Source organism: Anolis sagrei, chromosome 1 (assembly GCF_037176765.1).
Source record: "Anolis sagrei isolate rAnoSag1 chromosome 1, rAnoSag1.mat, whole genome shotgun sequence".
NCBI lineage: Eukaryota > Metazoa > Chordata > Lepidosauria > Squamata > Dactyloidae > Anolis > Anolis sagrei.
The window spans coordinates 161,006,986-161,030,037 of NC_090021.1; the positions used below are offsets into that span (position 1 = coordinate 161,006,986).

General features: G+C 38.7%; 1 protein-coding gene across 6 annotated transcripts in view; it reads right to left on the reverse strand.

The window, feature by feature from the left end:
• The window catches only part of AGAP1 (ArfGAP with GTPase domain, ankyrin repeat and PH domain 1), a 406,754-nt gene that overhangs the window by 240,424 nt on the left and 143,278 nt on the right, over positions 1–23,052 (reverse strand). For all 6 annotated transcript variants that reach the window (XM_060783920.2, XM_060783904.2, XM_060783913.2 and 3 more), the window contains one exon: positions 12,718–12,810. In XM_060783920.2, coding sequence (XP_060639903.2) covers positions 12,718–12,810 — 93 coding nt within the window. The remainder of the gene's footprint in view (positions 1–12,717; positions 12,811–23,052) is intronic.

A 23,052-nucleotide genomic window follows, 5' to 3' on the forward strand; every position in this document is an offset into this window, starting at 1 on the left:
GTGGGCTTGGCCTCATGTAAGCCGTACCGAGTCCCTTGGGGAGATGGTAGCGGGGTACAAATAAAGTTGTTGTTGTTATTATTATTATTATTATTATTATTATTTAGTCAACAAGCATCCAGGATTTCACAGGAGCAAAAACCAGATATTTACTTGAGAAGAATTTCTGTTAGGTGGAAAGTACAATGGATGCTAAGACACAGACATTCATCATTTGAAAAGCTAACATATAGGTGTTCAATAGTTTGCAAACATTAAAAGGGGGAACAAGACCACCCATATATGTTTAGTGGATGACCTTAGCAAGAGACATCCTTAATATCAGGTTCAGCATGAAGTGCACAGTAAAGAAAAACGGCATATGATCACCTATGTTTGTTTAGCCTTGGGAGTAAGATAATTTTTCTAGTTTTGGGTGAAAAATAGCTATTAACCAAATATGCCTCTCCTTTGAAAAATATTTTATTTATTTATTATTCGAACTTATATGCCGCCACTCCCCTGGGGCTCGGAGCAGCTTACAAAAATGACTAAAATCTAATACAATTTAAAAACAATTTAAAACAATTTAAAAACAGCAATATCAAAAATCAAAAGCCTGTCGAAGCAGGTATGTCTTACATGCCCTGCGGAAAGCTGATAAGTCCCGCAAGGCACGGACTTCAGGTGGCAGAGTATTCCAGAGTGATGGTGCCACTGCTGTAAAGGCTCTGCATCTGGTTGCTGTTAGACGCAAGGTCTTGACACTGGGAATTTCCAATAGATCTTGGTCCTCAGAACGGAGGGATCTCTGGGGTTGGTAGGGGGTGAGGCGGTCCCTTAGGTACATCAGCCCCAGACCATGCAAGGCCTTAAAATATAGATTGAAAACAAATCTGTATATTATGTAAACATGCCAAAAAGCTTTAAAAATAAATAAATAATTTGTTATTTTGAAACTAAAACATCTGCATTACCAGCACAGATTATTTATTTATTTATTGCTGCAAAGTTCCAGATCTTTTCAGCCATACAGCTGAAAGTCAGAAGAATTTTCCTGCTTCTTGGCAGGGGATTGGACAGGATGGCCCACAAGGTTGCTTCCAACTCTTATGATTCTATGACTTAATGAATTTCAATCAGTGTTCTGCAATCTGATATGGAGGGCAGCAGTTCAAGAGCCACCAGTCACCTGAGTAGTGGCCATGAACAGGGAAATGTTTTGTGCAACCTTGATTTTCCATGAATACTTCCAGCAACCAAAAATGTCATCTGGAATATCTTGTGGAAGTGAAAATAAGCAATTTCAGAATGCTGAAGCCAAAGAATAAAGCAGGGTCCAGCATATATCCACTCTGAGAGATCCTCATCATTTTAAACAGGTCACAATGCAAATATATCAACGATTCTGTACCTGGAGAAGCAACTTCTTTTACCTGAAATGACTACAGGTATGCCTTACTTAACAGAAGATAATGTTTCTGGACATTATTTTTTTGTAAATGCTACTAGGGGCAGAAACTATATAGAAAAACAGGAACAGGTTCCTTCCTACATCACAAAAAGCAGTTCAATACATCTCAGAAAATGTTTTATTCAAACTAACACTATGGACATGTGAAATGAAACAGCCAAGTCAGATAAGCCTTGCATAAGTAAACAAAAACATATAGAATGTCCTAGAGACCACCTGAAAGCTTCTTTCATAACAGATATAGTGATTATTTTTTACTAGCCTACTCTATTCTGCTTTGGTCAGACCTCATCTGGAATACTGTGTCCAATTCTGGGCACCACAATCTAAGAGAGACATTGACAAGCTGGAATGTGTCCAGAGGAGGGCAACTAAAATGATCAAAGATCTGGAGACCGTGAATCCCTCTGAGGAATGGCCTAAAGAGATGGGTATGTTTAGCCTGGAGAAGAGAAGGGCAAGAGGGGACATAATAGCCATGACTAAATATTTGAAAGGCTGTCATAAGGAAAATGGAGCAAGCTTATTTCCTGCTGCCTTGGAGATTAGGACTCAGAGCAATGTGTTCAAATGACAGGAAAGGAAATTCCACCTGAATATGTCGAATAATTTCCTGACTATGAGAGCTGTTCAGCAGCAGAACTCTTTGCCTCAGAGTCTGATGGAAGCTCCTTCTTTGGAGGCTTTTAAACAGAGGCTAGATGGCCATCTCTCAAGGGGTACTTTAATTGTGCTTTTCCTGCATTGCTGGGGCTTGGACTAGATGGTCTATGTGGTCTCTTCCTATGATTCTACATTTATCTTATAATTTTCATTTTGGAGGCCAGATCTACAGATTTTAAAGCATGTTGGGAATAGGTGACGAGGCAGAGGTGTCTGTTCTACCCTTTTCCTCCCAGTTTTGCTATTCTTGCATATTAATTAAGGGATTCTTGAGTAAGCTACTGTGTACCTTGCTTGTTGTAGGCGGGCACTCACAGCTACCACAGGATCAACTGGACTAGAATCCAATTTTCTCCTATCTCAACCATGGTTGCAATATTTACTGCAGACAAACAGGTATGATCTGATGCTAAATATATCTATGATATTTTCCCATCCTCACAATGCTAGAACATGTCTAACTAGACAGAGTGTGAGAAGGAAAGGGTGCTGGACATACAGACTTTGTAAAAACATGCTCCTTTATGAACTGAAGCATGCATGTACTTAGCTGAATCAGCCATAGGGCCCAAGTCCACAAGCAAGATACTAAAAAGGTTTGGTCGTTGCTCAAGCCATCTACTTTTGTCTCCCAGATAAAAGATTTGGAAGAACAGACTTACATTAGGTCTTGTCAGGCATCCCCATATTGATTAACCAAGTTGAGAAAATATCATGAGGAATTTGACTAAAAACAATTTACCTTGATGTCCAACTCAAGCCCACTATGGTGAATTCTAACAAAAGTTTCCTATGAACCATGGGCGGAAGATATGGTTAACTCAGTATATACAATGGGCTTTGTTTCCTCTTCTGATGTTTTTTGTGAGAAAAAACATTTCTGCTCTGACCCACAAATAGCACCGGTGCTTGGGATTTTGAAAGATATGTTTCCAGCCCTTGCCATACAGAACGGTTAACAGTCTGGTATTGGGAAGAAGCTACTGTTAATCTACAGTCAAGGTTATGCTATATAACATTACAGTAAGAGTAATTTTGATCATGAAATTTCATATACTAGTTGTAACTTACTGAAAAGCAGAGGAACAGTTTTATAGCTGGCTGGATGTTAAATTATTTTTTGTGCATCTGCAAGTAGACAGAGGGGTGGAATCAGGGAAAAGAAAGATTCACTGCAATTTCAAGCGCCACATGTCTTATTTGGCAGCACTACTGCAGAGAAGCAGATTTTAGGGATCTTATTTTCTAGAAACACGTTTTGGCAAATATTCTTGCAGATCCTGACAGTTATATACATCTAAATTTGTGTTCATCAAAGACTGAAAACACTGCTTCCTATGCTATCATAATAACATTCGATGTTATATTCACTTTTTAGGCCAGTGTTATCTATCTTTCATCTTGGGTATCTAGAAAAATGACAGTTTGTCTATTTGTAAATAGGAAGATAAAGGTTGAACATCCCTTTTCCAGATATCCAAACTTCTTCAAAATTCAAAATTGTCCACATGAGTGATTCAGATAGTGATATTTGGGGTTTTAGGTGACTCAGGGCACACCAACGTGATTTCATGTACAAAATTATTTTAAAATTTGTATTAAATTCCGGTACATTAAGGTCATGTGTATATAAAACAAACATGAATTTTATTTGGACTTCAGCCTTATCTCCAAATATCTCGTAAGCTAGATTGGGGTATAGGGTGGCAACCTGTGTTGGACGGGGTTGCACTCCCCCTGAAGTCACAGGTCCACAGTTTGGGTGTCCTCCTGGACTCATCACTTACGCTTGAAGCTCAGGCGTCGGCGGTGGCTGGGAGGGCCTTTGCACAATTAAGACTCGTGCGCCAACTGCGACCGTACCTCCTGAAGGTGGATCTGGCCAGGGTGGTCCACACCTTAGTCACCTCCAGATTGGATTACTGCAATGCACTCTACGTGGGGCTACCCTTGAAAATGGCTCAGAAATTTCAATTGGTTCAACATGCGGCGGCCAGGTTGTTAACTGGAGCTCCTTACAGGGAGTGGTCAAGCCCTCTGTTTAAGGAGCTCCATTGGCTGCAGTTTATTTTCCGGTCGCAATTCAAGGTGCAAAGCCCTAAACAGTTTGGGACCCGCTTACCTGCGTGACCGCATCTCTGTGTACGAACCCACACGATCTATTCGATCATCTGGAGAGGCCCTGCTCGCGCTCCTACCTCCATCGCAAGCGCGATTGGTGGGACGAGGGAGAGGGCCTTCTCAGTGGTGGCCCCTCGATTCTGGAACGCACTCCCCAAGGACATCAGGCATCCCCCAAATCTGGCAGTCTTTAGGAGGAGCCTGAAAACGTGGTTGTTTCAGTGTGCCTTCCCAGAATAAGGAAACTCCCAGCAATATATCCCTAAATGCACCTTATTAGTGATCTAGGATTTCATCCCTCTCTAAAATTTCTATCCTAGTTATACGTCACCTGGTCATGCCCAGCATTATTTTTAAATTTTAATTATTACATTTGGCCCAGCCATAGGTTTTAAACGTCGTTGTGTTATTGTTAATGTTTATTGCTTTTTTCTGCTTATGAGTTTATTTATTGTTTTGTATTACTGTTGCTATTGTTTTTATTGTTGTGTTGTGGGCTCGGCCTCCCTTGGGGAGATGATAGTGGGGTACAAATAAAGTTTATTATTATTATTATGTACAGTTATGTAAATATAGATATTCCGAAATCCAAAAAACTTCTGGCCCCAAGCATTTCAGATAAGGGGTACTAAAGCTGGGTTGCCAGGGTGAGGCAGTAGATATAATCAATTTACCAATACTTTTAAAAGTGTTTGAATAAAATCAGACAACTAAGACGCTTCAGCAAACCTTGCAGTCGTGGAATAATGGGAGAAATATTCTTAACTCTGTAGAAAGCACAAAGTGAACAGAAGGATTAAGTGACAAACTCTCATAGTGGATGTTTTAGGGCAGGGTGAGCCTTCAAGGATCTGTATTAGACAAGTGCCCTTTAAATTGTTCATAAGTAAAGTGATCAAATTTGCTAAATTACCTGATGTTGTCAAAACAAGACCAGATTGCAGACAGCTTGAAAAAAAATCCCTCCAAACTAGTGATAACATAGATAAAGTTATCAAATGTGATTCAATGTAAGCACATGTGAAATCATGCATATTTGTAGGTTTTTAAGCCATCTGTCAGGAGTGCTTTGATTGTATTTTCCTGCATGGCAGGGGGCTGGACTAGATGGCCCTTGTGGTCTCCTCCATTATTCTATGGACAAAAATGTAAAATAAATTAATAAAATCCCAGTGTCATATGTACTGTAAAGAGCTGAACTAGCAACAACTAACCAGAAAATAATTTCTTGGGTTCTGAACAAAAGCCATTTTTGTTGTGCATAATTAGAAAAAGGAATGCAACATATCCAACACCGAACTGTTCTTGTACAAGACCATATAGTGCAACCACTTGTGGAATACCATGTTCAGATCTGGTCACCCCACCTTTTAAAAAGGATATTGTGACACTAGTAATGGTACAGGAAATGGAAACTACAACGCATCAAGTGACTCAAGAAACTGGAGTTTGAAGAAAGATTACAATATTTTCAGCTTTTTAGCTCAGAAAGAAAGCTCACACTGAGTAATGGGAGATATGACAGCACTGTATAAATTATGAATGGGGCAAGAACAGAGACAATATGCCCCTCTGTACCAGCTTCTGACATACACTGATACCTTGAGTTAAGAGTTTAATTTCTTCTGCAATTGAGCTCTTAACTCAAATTGCTCTTATCTCAAAATGAATTTTCTCACTGAAATTCTCCCTCTGGTGGTAGCTCTTAACTCAAAATGCCACTCTTATGTCAAAGTGACACCTGGAGTGGGTGGAAACTCTAAACTCAAAACAATCTAAGTCAAGGTTCCATTGTACTGGCCAAGATGAAGCCTTCAGTTGTGTCCAGGTCCTGTGTGAGCTCTCCACCAGCAGTTAACTGTCCATTGTGTGAATAGAACATTAGGTAAGCCTTTGGTTTGATACAATATGACTTTTCTGATGTATGCATATAACACCATCTATTCCATTTAGGGATGCCTCTGGAAAATTGTTTGGAAACTACATTTTGATCAAAATTCAGTGGTCACTACTGTTTGATGTGCACTTCAGTGACTGTACATCACTTGTCCTGCACCAACTTCACAGGCTTGCGGTATGTTTCAGTTCAAGTTGCTAGTTTCGATCTACAGAGCCCTAAACAGATTTGGGCTAGGATATCTGAAAGATGACGTTCTCCTGCATAGACCACCTCCTGGACAATCTTGTCTAGAATCCGAGATCTTTTGCAGAATACTTCATCAGCCCAAGAGGTCCTGGTGCATATAGTGATTCAGCTGAACTTATGACACTCCATCACAAGAGAAGTTGTGTGATATTTCAAAGTGAATAAAATATTTTTTAAAAGAGACAACATGATTTAAAAACAAAATCCAATTATGTACATCAAATTTCTCCTAAATTCCGATTTGGTTAATGTGCAATCGTTTCGATATAAGCATGTTTCTCCTACAGTTAGCCTCTGAACTGAATTAATACCACTTTCACTATGTAAATGAAAATGAAAAGACATGAAAAACTACATTAATTATTTATCAGGTATGATCTTTCATTTTGGCTTGTTACTTTGTTTTTGAATACATGGAATGAGGCCAAGGAAGACTGAACAGAAAGAAAAATATTTTAAAGGACCAGAAAAGATACAATTATCTAACAACCTTACAGACTCATGGGTCCTAGTGAAAGCAGTGGTTCTAGCCTAAAACAAATTATTAGGCTGAATTAGAAGAGGCCCATTAATCAATGAAATTTACAAAAGTGCTTATAGGGATGCTTCATGTCAGTCAAAAAGCAGATCAGGGACTCATCCTGGGTAGGGTTATATTCACCCTCTAAATCAGTGGTTCTCAACCTGTGGGTCCCCAGATGTTTTGGCCTACAACTCCCAGAAATCCTAACAGCTGGTAAACTGGCTAGGTTTTCTAGGAGTTGTAGGTAAAACCACCTGGGGACCCACAGGTTGAGAACCACTGCTCTAAATGCAAGCTTTTGTATATTCCTGGATTCAGCTCTGAGCTCAGAGGCACAGATATCTACAGAGGCCAGAAGTGTATTTGTACTGGTAAAGTCAGAATACTTGTCCCTGAAAATATCTGATCTGCCAACAGTGAGAGTGTTACTGTCTACTTGTTTATTTTCAGGCGCAATTAAAATTCCTGGTTCTATCTACTGAATGTTGTAAGTCTTAGGTCCATGTTGATGGGACTCAGTTCTCTCATATGAGCCCACCAAGCCCTAAAATCTTCAGGAGATACTCTGTTCTTAGGTCTCAGCATTTACCTAGGATGTAATGTTAGGAAGAGTGTGTGGGAAGGGCTATATTTTTCCATCCCGCCCTGCCCAATCTCTGAGTGTCACTCAATCCCATCAACTGCATAGTTACATATCATGGCAACATAAGAGAAACCCCTTGAAATGCCTCCTTACAAACTCCACAGTAGACTCTCTCTTACCCACTGACTCTGAATTTAAAGTTTTCTTCCTTAGCAATATAAGCAAAACAAATACAAGTTCTCCCATTCAAATTAAGGGGCTGAGCAATGGTTTTTTAGGAAAGAGGTACTAAGCCCACACACCCTTTCTCCCTGTCTCAACAAGGTACCATTTTGAATAGGTATAGGAAGATGGACTGTCTCAAACTGTCTCTTGCCCTAGGAGCTAATTAACCCCTTGATCCCAGGCAAGCTTAATATGATCACCTCCTTGACCAGGTCTACAGTGGAATCCTCTATTTATTCATTTCTTTTATTGGTCATAATTGACATGGAAGTAGTGCTCTTGAACAGATATGGGCAAGTGTTAATTGTACAATGCAATGATTGCCCCAATAGTTGGTCCTCCCCCCTTTAAAAATCCAGCTGGAGATTCTTCCAAAGAACCATTGTTGCTCCTTTCTGCACTTTTCCCATTAGAGGAAGTTTTTTTAATCATTCCTAGCAGTGGCACTTTATCAATTTTGGATGATAAATACTGGAGGAAAGTGGGAGCTCGGTGAGCTTTTCGGGTGCCAACTCACTGAGGACTGCATTCTTTTGAAGATTCCAGGCTGTAGAAAGGTGCTAATAGGACAAATCACATAGAGAAACAGACTTTTCATGCTACACAGTTATAGCGCTGTGATTCCACCTTAACCAATATGGTTTATTTCTAGACAATTCTGAGATAGTCTGTTGAGGCGTCAGACAAGCTCGCCAGCTGAGAATTCTACTCCTTTATAAACTACAAATTCCAAGATGCCATAGGATGTTGCTATGGCAGTTTAGATAGCCGTTATAGTTGTGTGATGTTAAAGGGATTTCGGTCTCATGATGATGTTATTTGAATCAGACCAAAAACACTCCAAAATGGAGAGAAATGCACATGAATGTCAGAATGAATGATAATCTTGATGAAAGAAGAAAATGTTATCGATCAAACATTGCAAAATTGACTTGTGGTCTGCACAGGTGTAAACGTAATACTTTATTTGAAAAAATAATGAAGGAGAAATACAGATATTTCCAAGGGAAGAATAAGAAAGAAGGAAACAGATAGTGCAACTGAGATAATGCCATGAAGCTTCCCAAGTATTCAAGATGAAAGATCGTCTTAGTCACTCTTAATTACGCAGAGAACTATATAAGATTTTAAAAGTCTTCTATGAACTTATAGAACAAAAGATAAACAATATATGGCTTCAAATATTTTCAAAATCTAGAAGATAGCAAAGTGTTCAAAAAATCCAAAACATAGAAACTGTTTTTAAAATAAAATATAAATTAATGGACATTCACTCATATGTGTGGATATAGTTCATTAACTCAAGGGTAGACAATAGGGCTGTCCAAACACGGAAAAATTTGTTTCTAAACTCGATTCGTTTTTAGGGGTTTTTTTGCGTTTCGTTATTTAAAAGAATTCCGAAATTTTCCTTAAAAAACGTTCGATATTTACGAAATTTCGGAAATCATAAAACAATTACGAAACAATTACGAATCGATTATGAATCGATTCATTAATGGCGGCCGCGATAGCGCAATACACTAAAAAAACTTCTGAAGCTTCCCTCTCCCTCTGTTGTTGACTGTTGGTGTGATAATTATATTTTTTTTCACTGAGAAAACAAACAGCAACCCTAAAACTTGCACCAGACATGCGGAAATAATAACGAAACATTTACGAAACAATTACGAATCAATAACGAAACAATTACGAAACAATTACGAAACGAATTGGAAAAATTCGTTTCGTTATTTAGTTGCTCCTGAATGGTTCAATATTGCTTCGTTATAAAAAAAATAACGAATTTTTAACGAATTACGAAATTACGAAACGAAACCGCCCAGCCCTAGTAGACAACTGTTTGCACCCTCCATTACATCCCACAAACAAACAAAATTCTGGTTCTAAATTCCCCCATGGGGAGTGGGGGAGAATTTTTACAACATTTTTAGCCCCTTCTCTGTTGATTTTTTAAGACCTCTAAATTGGCTGAATGAGGAGGCATAAGGTACCTGTATAATCTAAAAGACATTTTGGAGAATTCTGGCACACCTAAAATATGACAGTATTTTACCCTAGGAGCATGAGCATGTGGGGCAAAAAAATGATTTGGGGAGGGGGCATGTGTGGCCCATGGCTCACACTTTGTCCATCCCTGACTTAAAAGCATTAAGTACAGTATGTTGATCTGAAAGGCTAGGCTTAGCCCTCACCCTTTTTTCATCAACCACTGAGATTTAAGCAGGGTTGACGTATTCTTGTTTTATAAAAAAAAACTGGGCAGCTTCTTTATTAAAAAATGCATATGAATGTATAATGGTTTTTATACTTTACTTGAATTTATTTTTGTTTAACGTTGATATTGTTATGTTATTTTTATTAAAAATGTATTCACACAGGCTGAGAGAGGGTGATGTGGAGCAACACCAATGGTAAAGAACCTCTTGACACAAAATTGTGTCCTTTCTGTACCACTCTGTGAGTGTTGCTGATGTTTGAAATGGAAAACTCTTGATAATTCCAAACAGCTAACATAAGAATCTCCTTCCTAACGTTTAGGTATTGGTCTCCAAAAATATCCTGGATCCAAACATATTGTGTAATATGGAATTGTATGCCTAATTCTTCGTTATTTCAGTTTTATGCACCGAATATCATAAAGGTAAAGGCAAAGGTTTCCCCTTGACAATAAGTCTAGTCATGCCCAACACTAGGGGTGGTGCTCATCTCAATTTCTAAGCCAAATAGCCAGCATTGTCCGTAGCTGCCTCCAAGGTCATGTGGCCGGCATGACTACATGGAGAGCCATTATCTTCCTGCTAGAGCAGTACCTATTGATCTACTCACATTTGCATGTTTTTGAACTGCTAGGTTGGCATAAGCTGGGGCTAACAGTGGGAGCTCATCCCACTCTCTGGATTTAAACCTCCGACCTTTTGGTCAGCAAGCGCAGCAGCTGAGCGATTTAACCCACTCTGCCACCAGGGGCTCCACCGAATAACAGTATAGAAAGCATTTAGCATTTACCAAATCCAGTTGTGGAGTAGAATGTGGACTAGTGGCTCAATAGACTAGTTGTATTTGCTTAAATAAATGTATGACCAGTCACGCTTACAATAACTATGGCCCAGCAGTAACCATATTAAGACTCAATTAAAAGTCCCACTCTGCCACCAGGGGCTCCACCGAATAACAGTATAGAAAGCATTTAGCATTTACCAAATCCAGTTGTGGAGTAGAATGTGGACTAGTGGCTCAATAGACTAGTTGTATTTGCTTAAATAAATGTATGACCAGTCACGCTTACAATAACTATGGCCCAGCAGTAACCATATTAAGACTCAATTAAAAATGAGAGAAGAGTAAGGGAGTCTAATTACACAAAGATTTCTGCTCAAAGTAAGTTGCTCATTTTAATTCTGCTAATTCTTTACACTGTCTCCTAACTGCTGCCACTTCACTTTTGCCAAAAAAAATAATTCAAGTTATCCATCCCCATGAAAAGCAATTCAACTTCTTCATTCCAAGTCAGAAAGGATATTCATATTCCTGCCAGATGTTAGTGCTGTTTATGTCTTCTATGTTCTTTAAAATCAGTGAAACTCTCAGAGAACAATATTGAGGAGTTCTGAGTTTGGAAGCTCAACTGATTTGGAGAGTAAGGACATTGATCTTGTGTATCTCTCCATCTGCAGCTCCCTTCTATTATTTCATTCAAATGAACATTCCTTTCAGAAAAAAGTTTTGTTCAGGATGCCCAAAGCAACTTTCACCACATGTTGGAATTTCACAGGCTCCAATAAAGTTTTAAAACTCCTCCCCACACATGTTTTCGAGGAATAAAGAAATTTAATCTTTTACAAATTTTCAACAGTTTTCCTTGATGTTTTAGTTCCCACATATATCTTGAAGAGGCAACTCTAAAGATAATGAATATATACAAAGTATACATGACTAAGAATCTATAAAAAGTATGGTATGAAACCATTTCACATATTCTTAATAAACATCGGATCATTTTCAATGGTGCAGAAAAGTTCTGTATTTGTCTTGTGTAACATTTTCCTGATTAAACAATGCAATTTGACAAAGAAATATCATGAATATTTAGGTGTATTATGTGAAGGCCCATAGCTTAATATCTTTGTTAGATAAAACTTTCCAAAACATTAAAATATATCAAAGAGCATTACAGGTAACAATTCTGTTAGTAAATAAAAAAATCTTTAAATTTCAAAAAGTGCTTAAGCACTGGAAAACTAGGAAACTGTGAGCCACAAGTACAATGCATCAGATTCAAGAACTTCCTTACTGTTCACATTAATATTGTTCCCTTTGGGGTGGAAGGGGGCAATGCAAGTGTGCCTATGGCCGTCAAACCGGGCAAAACAAATCCTCAGATTCAAATCCTGTAGTGTAATAAGGAAGTTTAATTAAGGCCACATACTATGACTGCTAATGTTCTCTTATATAACAAGGTCTAAATGAAGTTACAATTCCTTCATTAGCAAATTACAAACAAGAGCGCACAGCTGACACACCAGCTATGATTATCGCAACTAATTGCCTCGTTGTTGCAAACCAGCCTGGAACGGTGTTCAGATGTCCTTCTGCAATCGCAAATGAGGGCCACATCGGGCTATTTCTGTGATCACAAGGGGCTCTTGTACAGTGATCTGATTTACCCTTGTCGACTCACAGCAAACGGCCCAATCAAAGCGCTCTCTACAAAAGGCAGGCTTTGAAGCCCGCTCAGCCTAGAAGCACGCTCCATATGCAGGCCGGCAGACTGCACTTCATTAGGCCTGTTGTCACTTTTTCCCTCTTCTTATTCTAATGATCCTATTTTAATACACATAGGAACCTCTCCTAATTGATGTCAAGTGAGTGACTTCAACATTCATCAGCAGAGCACATCAAATAAATCTTGGCACACGAACCCAGCATCATGGTGTTTAAGACCCGAGGTGTGTCTCTAAGTGCAGGGAAAGCGCACACGCACGCACTCACACAGAACATACCTGTTTAATTGGGATTGCACGGCCGCTTCCAATGCTATCTGCTCTGCTCTCCAAACCTTTCTTCTCTTTGTCTGGGTCGCTCCCTTTCCGAGACTGCGGGGTAAAAGCAAAGTTAACATTGTTAATATATTGATTCATGGGTGGTGGTTTCTTTCATAGTCACATTTTAATTTTTTAAAGTTGTTTAAATATATCAGGATTATTAGATATAATTATGCTAGGACCTTTTAAAAAACGCTACACATTGATATAAGAGCCTTGAAACAGCTCAGTATCATTTGTCAAGGATACAATACTATGCAGATCCCCCAAAAACGATAACATGAAAAATTGAGTGTCTTCCCATATAAGAAACAACAGGATATACTTAATTATCATCTGATGAGATTTTAAAAGGCTATTAACTACTCAGCAGTGTAATTTTATGGACACCTTGATTAGAATTAAATTTAATTTAATTTCCTCTTTTACTGCTTTCAGATGATAGCATCAAAGTCAAACCAACAATGCTTAGAAAACCAAGCTGCTTTGACAAGCACAAAAAGTTCAAAATCCTTATCACATTTATATACCTGCCTTTTCTCAATATAAACCCACATGAGTAAAATGTAATAAAGCTACCACGTTTTATTGAAGAGTTTTCCTTGAAAAATGATCAATCACTTTGTCTGGATACATTAAAAAAACAAGTGTGCCTATTCAAAAACATTCCATGGGACAAAGACTGTCCTGCCTGGGTTTTTCTCCCCACAGCTATAGGACAAATGTACACAATCCTATTTAAAAAGAACTATCCTCCCCTCCTTTATTGTGAGAAAAGTAAATCTACATGTGACAGATTTATTTTATTATGAGCAAGATCTAAAAGTCATCCTCCTTAATAACTACGGTGACAAGTGACAACTTCACTCCATTACTTTTCAGTGGGAACATTACTCACACAATATTGAAAATGAGGAAACATTTTCATGTGCTTTTCAAATCACAGATGATATATGAAGTGAAAGGACTGGTGATGTCCGGCACCACAACTGAATGCTAATAAAAACCAAGTGGTGTAAAATCAGGGTGCTTCTCGGCAATATATCACAGGATTGCCAAAAACATTAAAATTCAGAGGACAAATTAAAACGAGCATTTTAAAACTATGTTTAATATTTCAGTGATTAGCTAAGAGCTAAAGGGAGTGAACTGAAATTTTCTAAGATGAGAATGCCACCACCACATTATATTTCATGTATGCCAAGAATGGCTAATGCATAATCTCTACAGTGCTCACATTGTGGGCAAATTCTTCTCTCTGACAGGTTCACAATTATGCAATACTACAATGGTGGATACAGAAATCTTAGTGCTAAACTCTGATCTTGTATGTTTACCAAAAGGTTATGTGTAAAATGTAAATGTAATGCTTACAGGGAGGAAAACAGGAAAGCTTTGATGTGTGCATTATGTCAAAGCAGTACAAAACCAGAAGTGGGAGGCAGTTAAGTTTACCTACAAATCCCTGCTGCCACTTGAGCAGCAGGTCAGTCTCCCTCGTCCCCTACTGAAAATGACCGACAGGCTTCCCCCAAGTCTTACAACATCCTTGCATAAATGTGTGACAAGTAGTTAGAGCACCTTATCTTCAAGGTAGTACAATTATGTTAGGAGGAATTTTCATAACAAACAGATTAGAATATTTTTTTCACAGGAATGTGATTTATTAAAATTTTAAATGAAATATAAGCCTGTTTCTTATCAGGCTCCAGAATGGGATGGGGGACATATGGCTGCTTTGAGTCTCCTTTATGAAGAGAAAAAGTGGAGTATAAATGCATGTAACAATAGTAGTAGTAGTAGTGGTAGTGGTAGTAGTAATATGGCCATCCAGGTATTGTTGGACAACAACACCCAATCCAATATCCTTAGCTAACGTGGTCAGGGGTTAGGAATGGTGGGAACTGAGCTGAACATTTGGAAAGCCACAAATTCCTCCTATAAATATATTGCCATTAGTTTAGGATTGCTCTACACATCTTTTTAGGGAATTCAAACTCAAGATTTTAACACTTTCATAAGAAATAATAATTAGATGGTAAGTGTCCCGTTATTTTAAAGATACATAGTTTACACTCATAGCAACAAATACTAAGACAAAAAAAGAAAGAATAGGACTAAGGATATAAGACTTCATCTAAATTTGGAATAGAAATATTCTGCACACTTTCACTTATAGGTTACCATTGAGAAGTAACAGCTATGTCCTTGCAAATAAGCCAGGCATTTTAAACAAACTGTAACATTATTCATCCCTCCCCTTTTCTATCTTTGTATCACAGATGATAAACACAGATATATTTATCCCACAAAACCTGAGGCACAATAATCCCTAGTCTTATTTGCAAAGTGGTTTTTATTATAGTTTCTAAATAAATGTTATCATAACAATTACTATGCTTCAGTTGTAGGTCGGCAATATCTCTTTGCATTCGTGTTCTTCTATTTGCTATGGCCATGTCTGCCTGTTAGAAATTGTTCACTCAAGCAACATAATCACACCCCACCCCAAAACGGAGAGCATGGGAGATAAAGATTTACACCAATGTGTGCATGAAAAGACAAGGTAAATTAATCATATATGCAGTTAAAGCAGCAGTAGTAAGATTTCCATCACCAACATTTTGTAAAATAACAAGCGCAAAGACAGTAGTGGACTATTGATACTCCCTCTGAAATCCAGGAGAGAAAAGTTCCCTGTCCCCTTTTCCGTGAAAGCCTTCTCTGAGAACCACCACACATATAATCAGAACAAAACTCCATTCCTAACGGAAGTTAGGTTTCTGACAAAATGGCTTGAAAATGAAGCTTAGAACGTTATTTGTAAGATGCAGAAATATGAAATGCTGAAACTATTCATAACGAATGGTATGAAAATTACCTTACTATAGCTCATTTACGGATTGTTTCAACATGTCATTGTATTTGTTCTTTTTCAAAATTCCAGCCCAAGATCTGCTGGAAAGATCATTTAACCCATGTTTTTTTACCAAAGTAAATAAGACTTCACTTGTCACCAAAATAATTTTGAATCTATTTCATCTTAGAGTCAAATATCACCCTCATAGCAAGTCTTTGAAAGTTAATTGAAATCATTAAATGGTTTTGCCCTGAATGATATTTCAAACAATTTCACTGCTGTTTTCTGTTACATTGCTATTGCAACATCTTCATGCTTAACTGCTATATTGTAAGAGACTGCTTTCAAATTGCTAATTTATGCTTGCTGTCAGGAACTTTGAACTTAAGAGAAGAGAAGAAAAGTGGCATATTGACATTTTAAATAAATAAATAAATAAATAAATAAATAAATAAATAAAATCTATATCAATATGCCTACATATGCTTGCATCCTACTTGTCGACTTACATCCAACACCACCATGATTTTCAAGGAAACAAATGTCTTCCTGAGGCGCCCCAGTTACCTACAGTAATATGTACTGACTGAGTACTTGAGATCAAAATATGTTTAAAAGAAAAAGAACACAATTTCAGGTGGCAAATTAACTCTGCAAATGTCGTGACTACACGGCTCAAACTATTTTATTCTTCCTTCTTTCAGCAGAAGACAGAATAAGAACAAAGAAACTGAATACGTGTCTACACAGAAGAAAGAGGCATTTATTTCAACAGGTTTTACATCAAGATAATAAACCCTATTAACATCTCCCAGCGATCAAGACCCATCATACACAGTGGGACTTCTGAATCGACATGCTCACAACGGCACCATAAACTGCATCTTCTACTGTTGGCATGTGGTGAGGAAGCTTTTTAATCTTTGAAAAATTGAACATTACAGATATTCTAGCATTTTATACTGAAATAGGAGTAATATTTACATAACATTTTCATGTCAATAACATGCAGCAAGAGTATTTGAAAAAAAAAACCTAACATTCTGAAGTTTCTATTCAATCGATATTCCTATTTCTATTTAGCTGTATAAATATAAAATGTCCACGCAAACACATTACAACACCAAAATATATATGCTGCATTGGAGGGGGGGGGGGGGTTGATAATATTACTTTTCAAATGAATGAAGCTTGACCATCAAATCTATTGTAATCAGATGTTTTAAAATTACATAGTTTTGTACTCTGAACATGGGATTTGTAAAGCAGTATTTATGCATATGAGTCTTCAATTTTTAAGCCGTTATATCAGTATACTGAATGAAATCTGAATATAAGCATCAGTAATTTCTTCATATGGACAGAAAGCCCTTTGTCACTTTTCCCAGTATGCATGCCTTTCACTTGATTCCTTGATTCACACTGACATCTTGTGGACAAAACAGTTACCATACTGTAGCTAACCAATATTTCACTCTTCAGCCTTAACGAAGTTTGCAACACAATTCCAGAGAAAATGGAATGTGAAAAAATCTTTGACCCTATTTTGTGAAGTTTCTCCAAATCACATCTATATTTCTGCCCTTCTCTTCTATCATATCAAATTTTGAGCTTTTGTCGGCAAATACTCTAGCTCACTATCAAAAAAAAAATCTTCTAGAAACCAAAGAAGTGACTATATACATAGAAATTATTTGATGGACAAGATTACATAACTGGAAGTGGAAAATGGGGAAGCTCCAGTGTGTCTACAAAAATAAGACCATGAGCTGGTTGTAGCACAGACCATGGACTACTAATATAAAATATTAGAGTAAAGTGAAAGAAGACTGAACAACTATCACATCAAAATACAACCTGAAGAATATCCCTGTAAAATTTAAAGATAATCTGAAACTAAATTTGCACTACTAGAACTGACTGACCAGGAGCCAGAACTATGGACTGAAGCAAGGGATGCTGTCAGGCAGAAATACAAAAAGTCACTATTTGTAGCCAGAGAAAGAGAAATGAGAGCAAAACTCTGCAAGTAGTTAAGGACGGACAAAAAACAAAGGTGAAAGAGTCAGTACCCTGAATGCAACTAATCACCGACTTATGCACAGGGACAAAATAACTAATGCAGGAAAATAAAAGATCACAACAACAACATAAAAAGGCCTCTTCAATAAGATCCACATGGAGCCCCTGGTGTTGCAATGGCTTAAACCCTTGTGCCAGCAGGACTGATGACCAATAGGTCAATTATTCTAATTTGGAGAGAGTGGGTTGAGCTCCCTCTGTCAGCTCCAGCTCCCCATGCAGGGACGTGAGAGACCCCCCCGCCCCCAGGATGATAAAACATCAAACATCCAGACATCTCCTGGACAACATCCTTGCAGATGGCCAATTCTCTCAAACAAGTAGCGACTTGCAGTTTCTCAAATGGCTCTTGACACAACAAATAAAATAAAATAAGATCCACAGAATTAAAACCAAGAGTGGCGAAGCTCTGCAAGGGAGCAAATTACATGACCAAGTAAAAGTACAGTGATAATGGAATCAATACCCTGAAGAACTATAGAAAAGAGATGAAAGGCTGACAGACCTGTCTGAATAAGAGACATAGAATGATGAACCTTCAGTTTTAGAAAGTGAAGTAGAAGCTGCACTTGGGAGAAATAAATCAACAGGAATAGGTAGAATCCAATAGAGCTGCCTCAGTCTACAAAGACAGAATCTACTATTGTTCTAACTAAAAATTGTCAACATAATGGAAAACAAAACAATAGCCTACAGATTGGAAACATCTGATATACATTCCCATCCCCAAGAAAGGAAACACTGTGGATAAAAGTAACTTCAGGGCCATTGCTGTTAATGGTTTTAAATATTGTATGTTGTTCAATTGACTTTTGCTCTTGTTGTGAACCGCGTTGAGTCGCCTACGGGCTGAGAAACTGTGGTATACAAGCAAAGTAAATAAATAAATAAATAAATTGATTTTTTTCTATGCAAAAAAGTCACACTCAAAATTCTACAACAAAGGTTTTTACTAGGCTTGGCTGAGCAAAAAAAAAATGGTTCTAAACTCACTTTGGAAGTAGGGGCACTGGTGGTTCGATTTGGAAGTCACTTCCGAATTTTTCTGGAAAAGTCGGAACTTTCAGAAACTTCTGAATTGATTTGTTAATGGCGAACACAATTGCACAATACGCAGAAAACAGCACTGGCACTGGGGAAACTTCAGAGGCTTCTCCCTCCCTCATTTTTAGACGAATCCTGATGAAACTTTATATACTGCCTCCTCTGTTAGTATACCAAATTTCAACATGTTCAGATAATCCACCGATTTTTAAGAAATTTATTAATCAATTGCAGAAATTTAAAAAGTAAAAGAGTTACCTCCTTGAATTTTCAAGGAAATGACATAAGGATCCCTCCCCCCAACTTTCAGACACATTCATACATGTACCTCAATGCACACCGCACTTATACTTTAATCTCATATCCCCCGACACTTTTTTTCAGCACTTTTAACCCTGTACCCCACTTCAGCCGGCTCAGTTTTTAATAATGTCCTGTTGTATTGTTATCGCTGTTGTTTTTCTGCTTTAACTGTTTTATTTGCTATATATTGTATTGTTGTATTGTTGTGTTGTGTTGGGCTCCAGCCTGTTGTAAGCCGCATCGAATCCCTTGGGAGATGCTAGCGGGGTACAAATAAAGTTTAATAATAATAATAATAATAATAATAATAATACCAATTCTTGGTACATTTTAAAGTCTTGACAGAACCTTTTTTATTTAAAAAATTGAATTTCTCTCTCATATTAATCAAAAGAAGAAACCACTATCAACCTATTTCCCTGACAAGTGGAGACCAGCGTTGCACCCCACCCCTCAATGACCAAGTCCTGAGGGAGATGTCCCAATAAAAAATAGCAAAGCTTCGGTAAACAAAGAAGTCATTCCCCAAAATCTCTTTATTAATTTCTCCCTCCCCCCCCCCAAACAAACAAAACCTCCCAAACAAACAAACAAACAAACAGTTCCTTCTTCTTTTTCTTTCTCTTTCTCTCCGCTCTCCCTCCTTCTCTCAACAAGAACTTCCCTTCCTTCTCCCTTCTGTCTTCCTCCCTTCTCCCTTGGCTCCAATCTACCATCCTCCCAACAGTGACAGGACAACAGCAGCAGAGAGAACTCCCAAGCCTCAACCTCCCGCGTCCCTTCCCTGGCTGTAGACAGTGTTTGCAGCCATGTGCTTGGGTTTGTAAGCAGCAATGGCTACTGGACGCTGGATAACCCCTCCCACCCTCTCCAAAACGTAAACCCTGATTGGCTAGGAGCCAAGCAGCTTAGCTTCATCTGAAACGCTTAGTCATAGTTCCAACTCTACTTCCGTACATTGTAATCAAGGCAATTTGAAACTATGGGGGACTTCCACCTCGTGAAAACATATTGGAAATCCCTTCGGAAACCAAAAACAGCCAACTTTATTTCCGCCTTCTGCAATATCCGAGCGAATTTGCCCATGTCTCGTTTTTACTATATACTAGCCATGCCCTGCCACGCGTTGCTGTGGCCTATAGTAAGGATTTTTGAGGCAGCTGTCTGGGCTATTATGAAAGAGAGGTGCTTATCTATTCCTTGCCCCCCTTTTTCTTTCCCTTCTCTTTTTCTTCTTTCTCTCTTTCTTTCATTTCTTCCTTTGCTCTTTGGTTCCATCCTTCCTTCTCTCTTTACTTCTTTCCTTCCCTTCCTTTTTCTCTCTTTCTTCCCTTCTCTCCTTCCTTGTTTCCGTTTCCTTCGCACTTTCACTTTTTATTTCCTTTCTTCCTTCTTTACCTCTTTTCTGTCTTTCCTCCCCTTTTTCTTTCTTTTCTTCTTTCCTTTGGTACTACTTCCTTTCTTTCCTTCCATCTGTCCTTCTCCCCTTCCATCTTTCCCTCCTTCCTTCTCTCTTTCATTCCTTCCCTCTTTTCCTCCCTGCTTTTTTCTGTCCTTCCTTCCCATCTTATTTCTTTCCTTCCTTCTTGTTAGGGAGATCTTGGCTTTAGGTGTGCCACTGTTATTTCTCCCGTTGCCTTCTGCCTGCCTTTGGCCACCATCCAGGGTGGGAAGGGGAATCTAGGCACCTAGGGCACCTTCCTCATTCCCCTTCCTTGTGCTCTGTGACAGCTTGTCCTGCCGCTGGCTCCACTGCCGCTATCACCTTGGGCTCCCTTGCTAGCCAGTCGACAGCACCTGCCGAGCCCAGAGCGTGTCAATAGTGTGTGCCCCAGGCAGGCAGTTGCCATTGATCATTCCACCATCCGCTATCCAGCCTTGGAGACCAAACATAGGGAACAGTAGAGACAAAGCAGGAAACACTATGTGTTTTGGACTTCAATTCCCAGATTCCTTTCTCATTGTCCAAGGTAGAAGAGGCTTCTGGGAGTTGATGTCTAGTGTGTGTGAATCACTGCGAGGAGCCAAGCCTCCCTCCTTCCTTCCCTGCCTGCCTTCGGCTCCATCTTCCCTTTGCCCCTTGTATTGGGAGTCTCGAGCCAGCCACGGCTACTGGGCATCCTGTTGCCACCCTCCTTCTCCCAGCTGCCTTGGCCAGCTCTCTGGAATTAAAAATAGGGCCACACTGTATCCATTCTACAGTGTGTGTCTGAGCCGCAACCTGACTCCATGGCTAGGCCTCACTCAGCACCAGCAGCGAACCAGCTCACTATGGATGGTTGGTGTATTGTGCGGGGCAGGGAGGCATTCACACATGCATTATAATGTATTGGGGGGGGGGGGGGATAAAGTCCCTTCCGCTGTTTTTTTTTGGTGGGTTTCTTTTGAGTGATGGTCACTCTTTGGGTTAGTAAGTGTTTTGTGGCCAAATTTGGTGGCAATTTGTCCAGCGGTTTTTGAGTTATGTCACTAAAAACAAACAGAGCATTTATAGATAGATAGATAGATAGATAGATAGATAGATAGATAGATAGATAGATGGATAGAGCAGGAAATGCCAGATGTTTTAGTTGTGTTTGGGAAAGGAAAAGGCACCAGGGTTCATATTGTAAACATTCATGATACTAGAGAACATCAAAGAATGTCAAAAGAAAATAAGACTATGTTTTAAAAATGATAGCAAAGCTTTCCTTTGCGTACGTCATGAAAAACAATTCTCACTTTTTAAAAAAAGGGTATGCAACAACATTTAAATTTCCTAGTGTGTAATCTGTACTCGGGAGAAGACGCTATCATCAGGAAAGAATTTTGGAAAATAGAATGGTTTCTACCTGGCTAAGGAGTCAGGAATGGCTGTATTTTATCACCTTATCTCTTTAACTTGTAGGCTGAACATATCATATATAAAGAAAGATTAGATGCAGAGAAAGGAGAGCTGAAAATTAGAGGAAGACACATCAGCAACTAAAGATATGCAAGTGATACTAAACGACAAACAGAAAATAGCAAAGATTTGGAAAGATTACTGAAGAAAGACAAGTTCTGACACTTTGTTTCTGGACACCAAGCCATGGTTTAGCAAAGTGGTCCCATGTGACATCTGCTCACTGAAACGACTTCTTCCACCCGAAGTTCTCATCCTAAAAATTAGGAGGAGGAGCTAAAAAAATGTATTTGTCGAGTATGGCCAAAAGTGGTCCCCAAGCCTCTAGACAGCAATTTGTAGGACTTTCCTTACCCTTTTAATGTTGTACAGGCTCTTCTTTTCAAAACAGGAATTACAGTCATGTGCCTGTACCTTCCCCCTTTTCAACAGAAGTACTTAAGATCTTTAAGGTATTTATGGATAAGATGTGATATATGAAATTACACATATATTTGGCAACAGTTTTGCTTGTGCCTATGAGTCGCATCAAAGGCAGGTACAATTTAAAGACTAATTTAAAGGCTTCTTTTGAAAAAGAAGCTGTGAGGAATGTCTGGAGATTACTTTAAAGACATGGATTATACCCATGTTTGAGGGGTGGGTGGGTCTTTGATATCATGTTTATCTAAGTCCAGAGTGCACACCTGATTATGAACAGCTCACACATTTCTCATTATCATGAATTCCAATATGGCATATTCTATCTCAACTTAGTTCAGGTTACTTCGTTACGTCAGTTGGAGCCTGCGCAGGTGCAGATACTCCATATGTGTGCATTCACAGAGGCCACGAAGAAAAAACAATATTTTCTGTTGGCAATGGGGGATCTGTGTGGGAAGTTTGGCCCAATTCTATCATTGGTGAGGTTCAGAATGCTCTTTGATTGTAGGTGAACTATACATCCCAACAACTACAGCTCCCAAATGTCAAGGTCAGAGTTCACATTTGGACATATTGTGTGTTCGTGCCAAGTTTGGTCCAGATCGATCATTGTTTGAGTCCACAGTGCACTCTGGATGTAGGTGAACTACAACTCCCAAACTCAAGGTCAATGCCTACCAAATCGTTCTAGCATTTT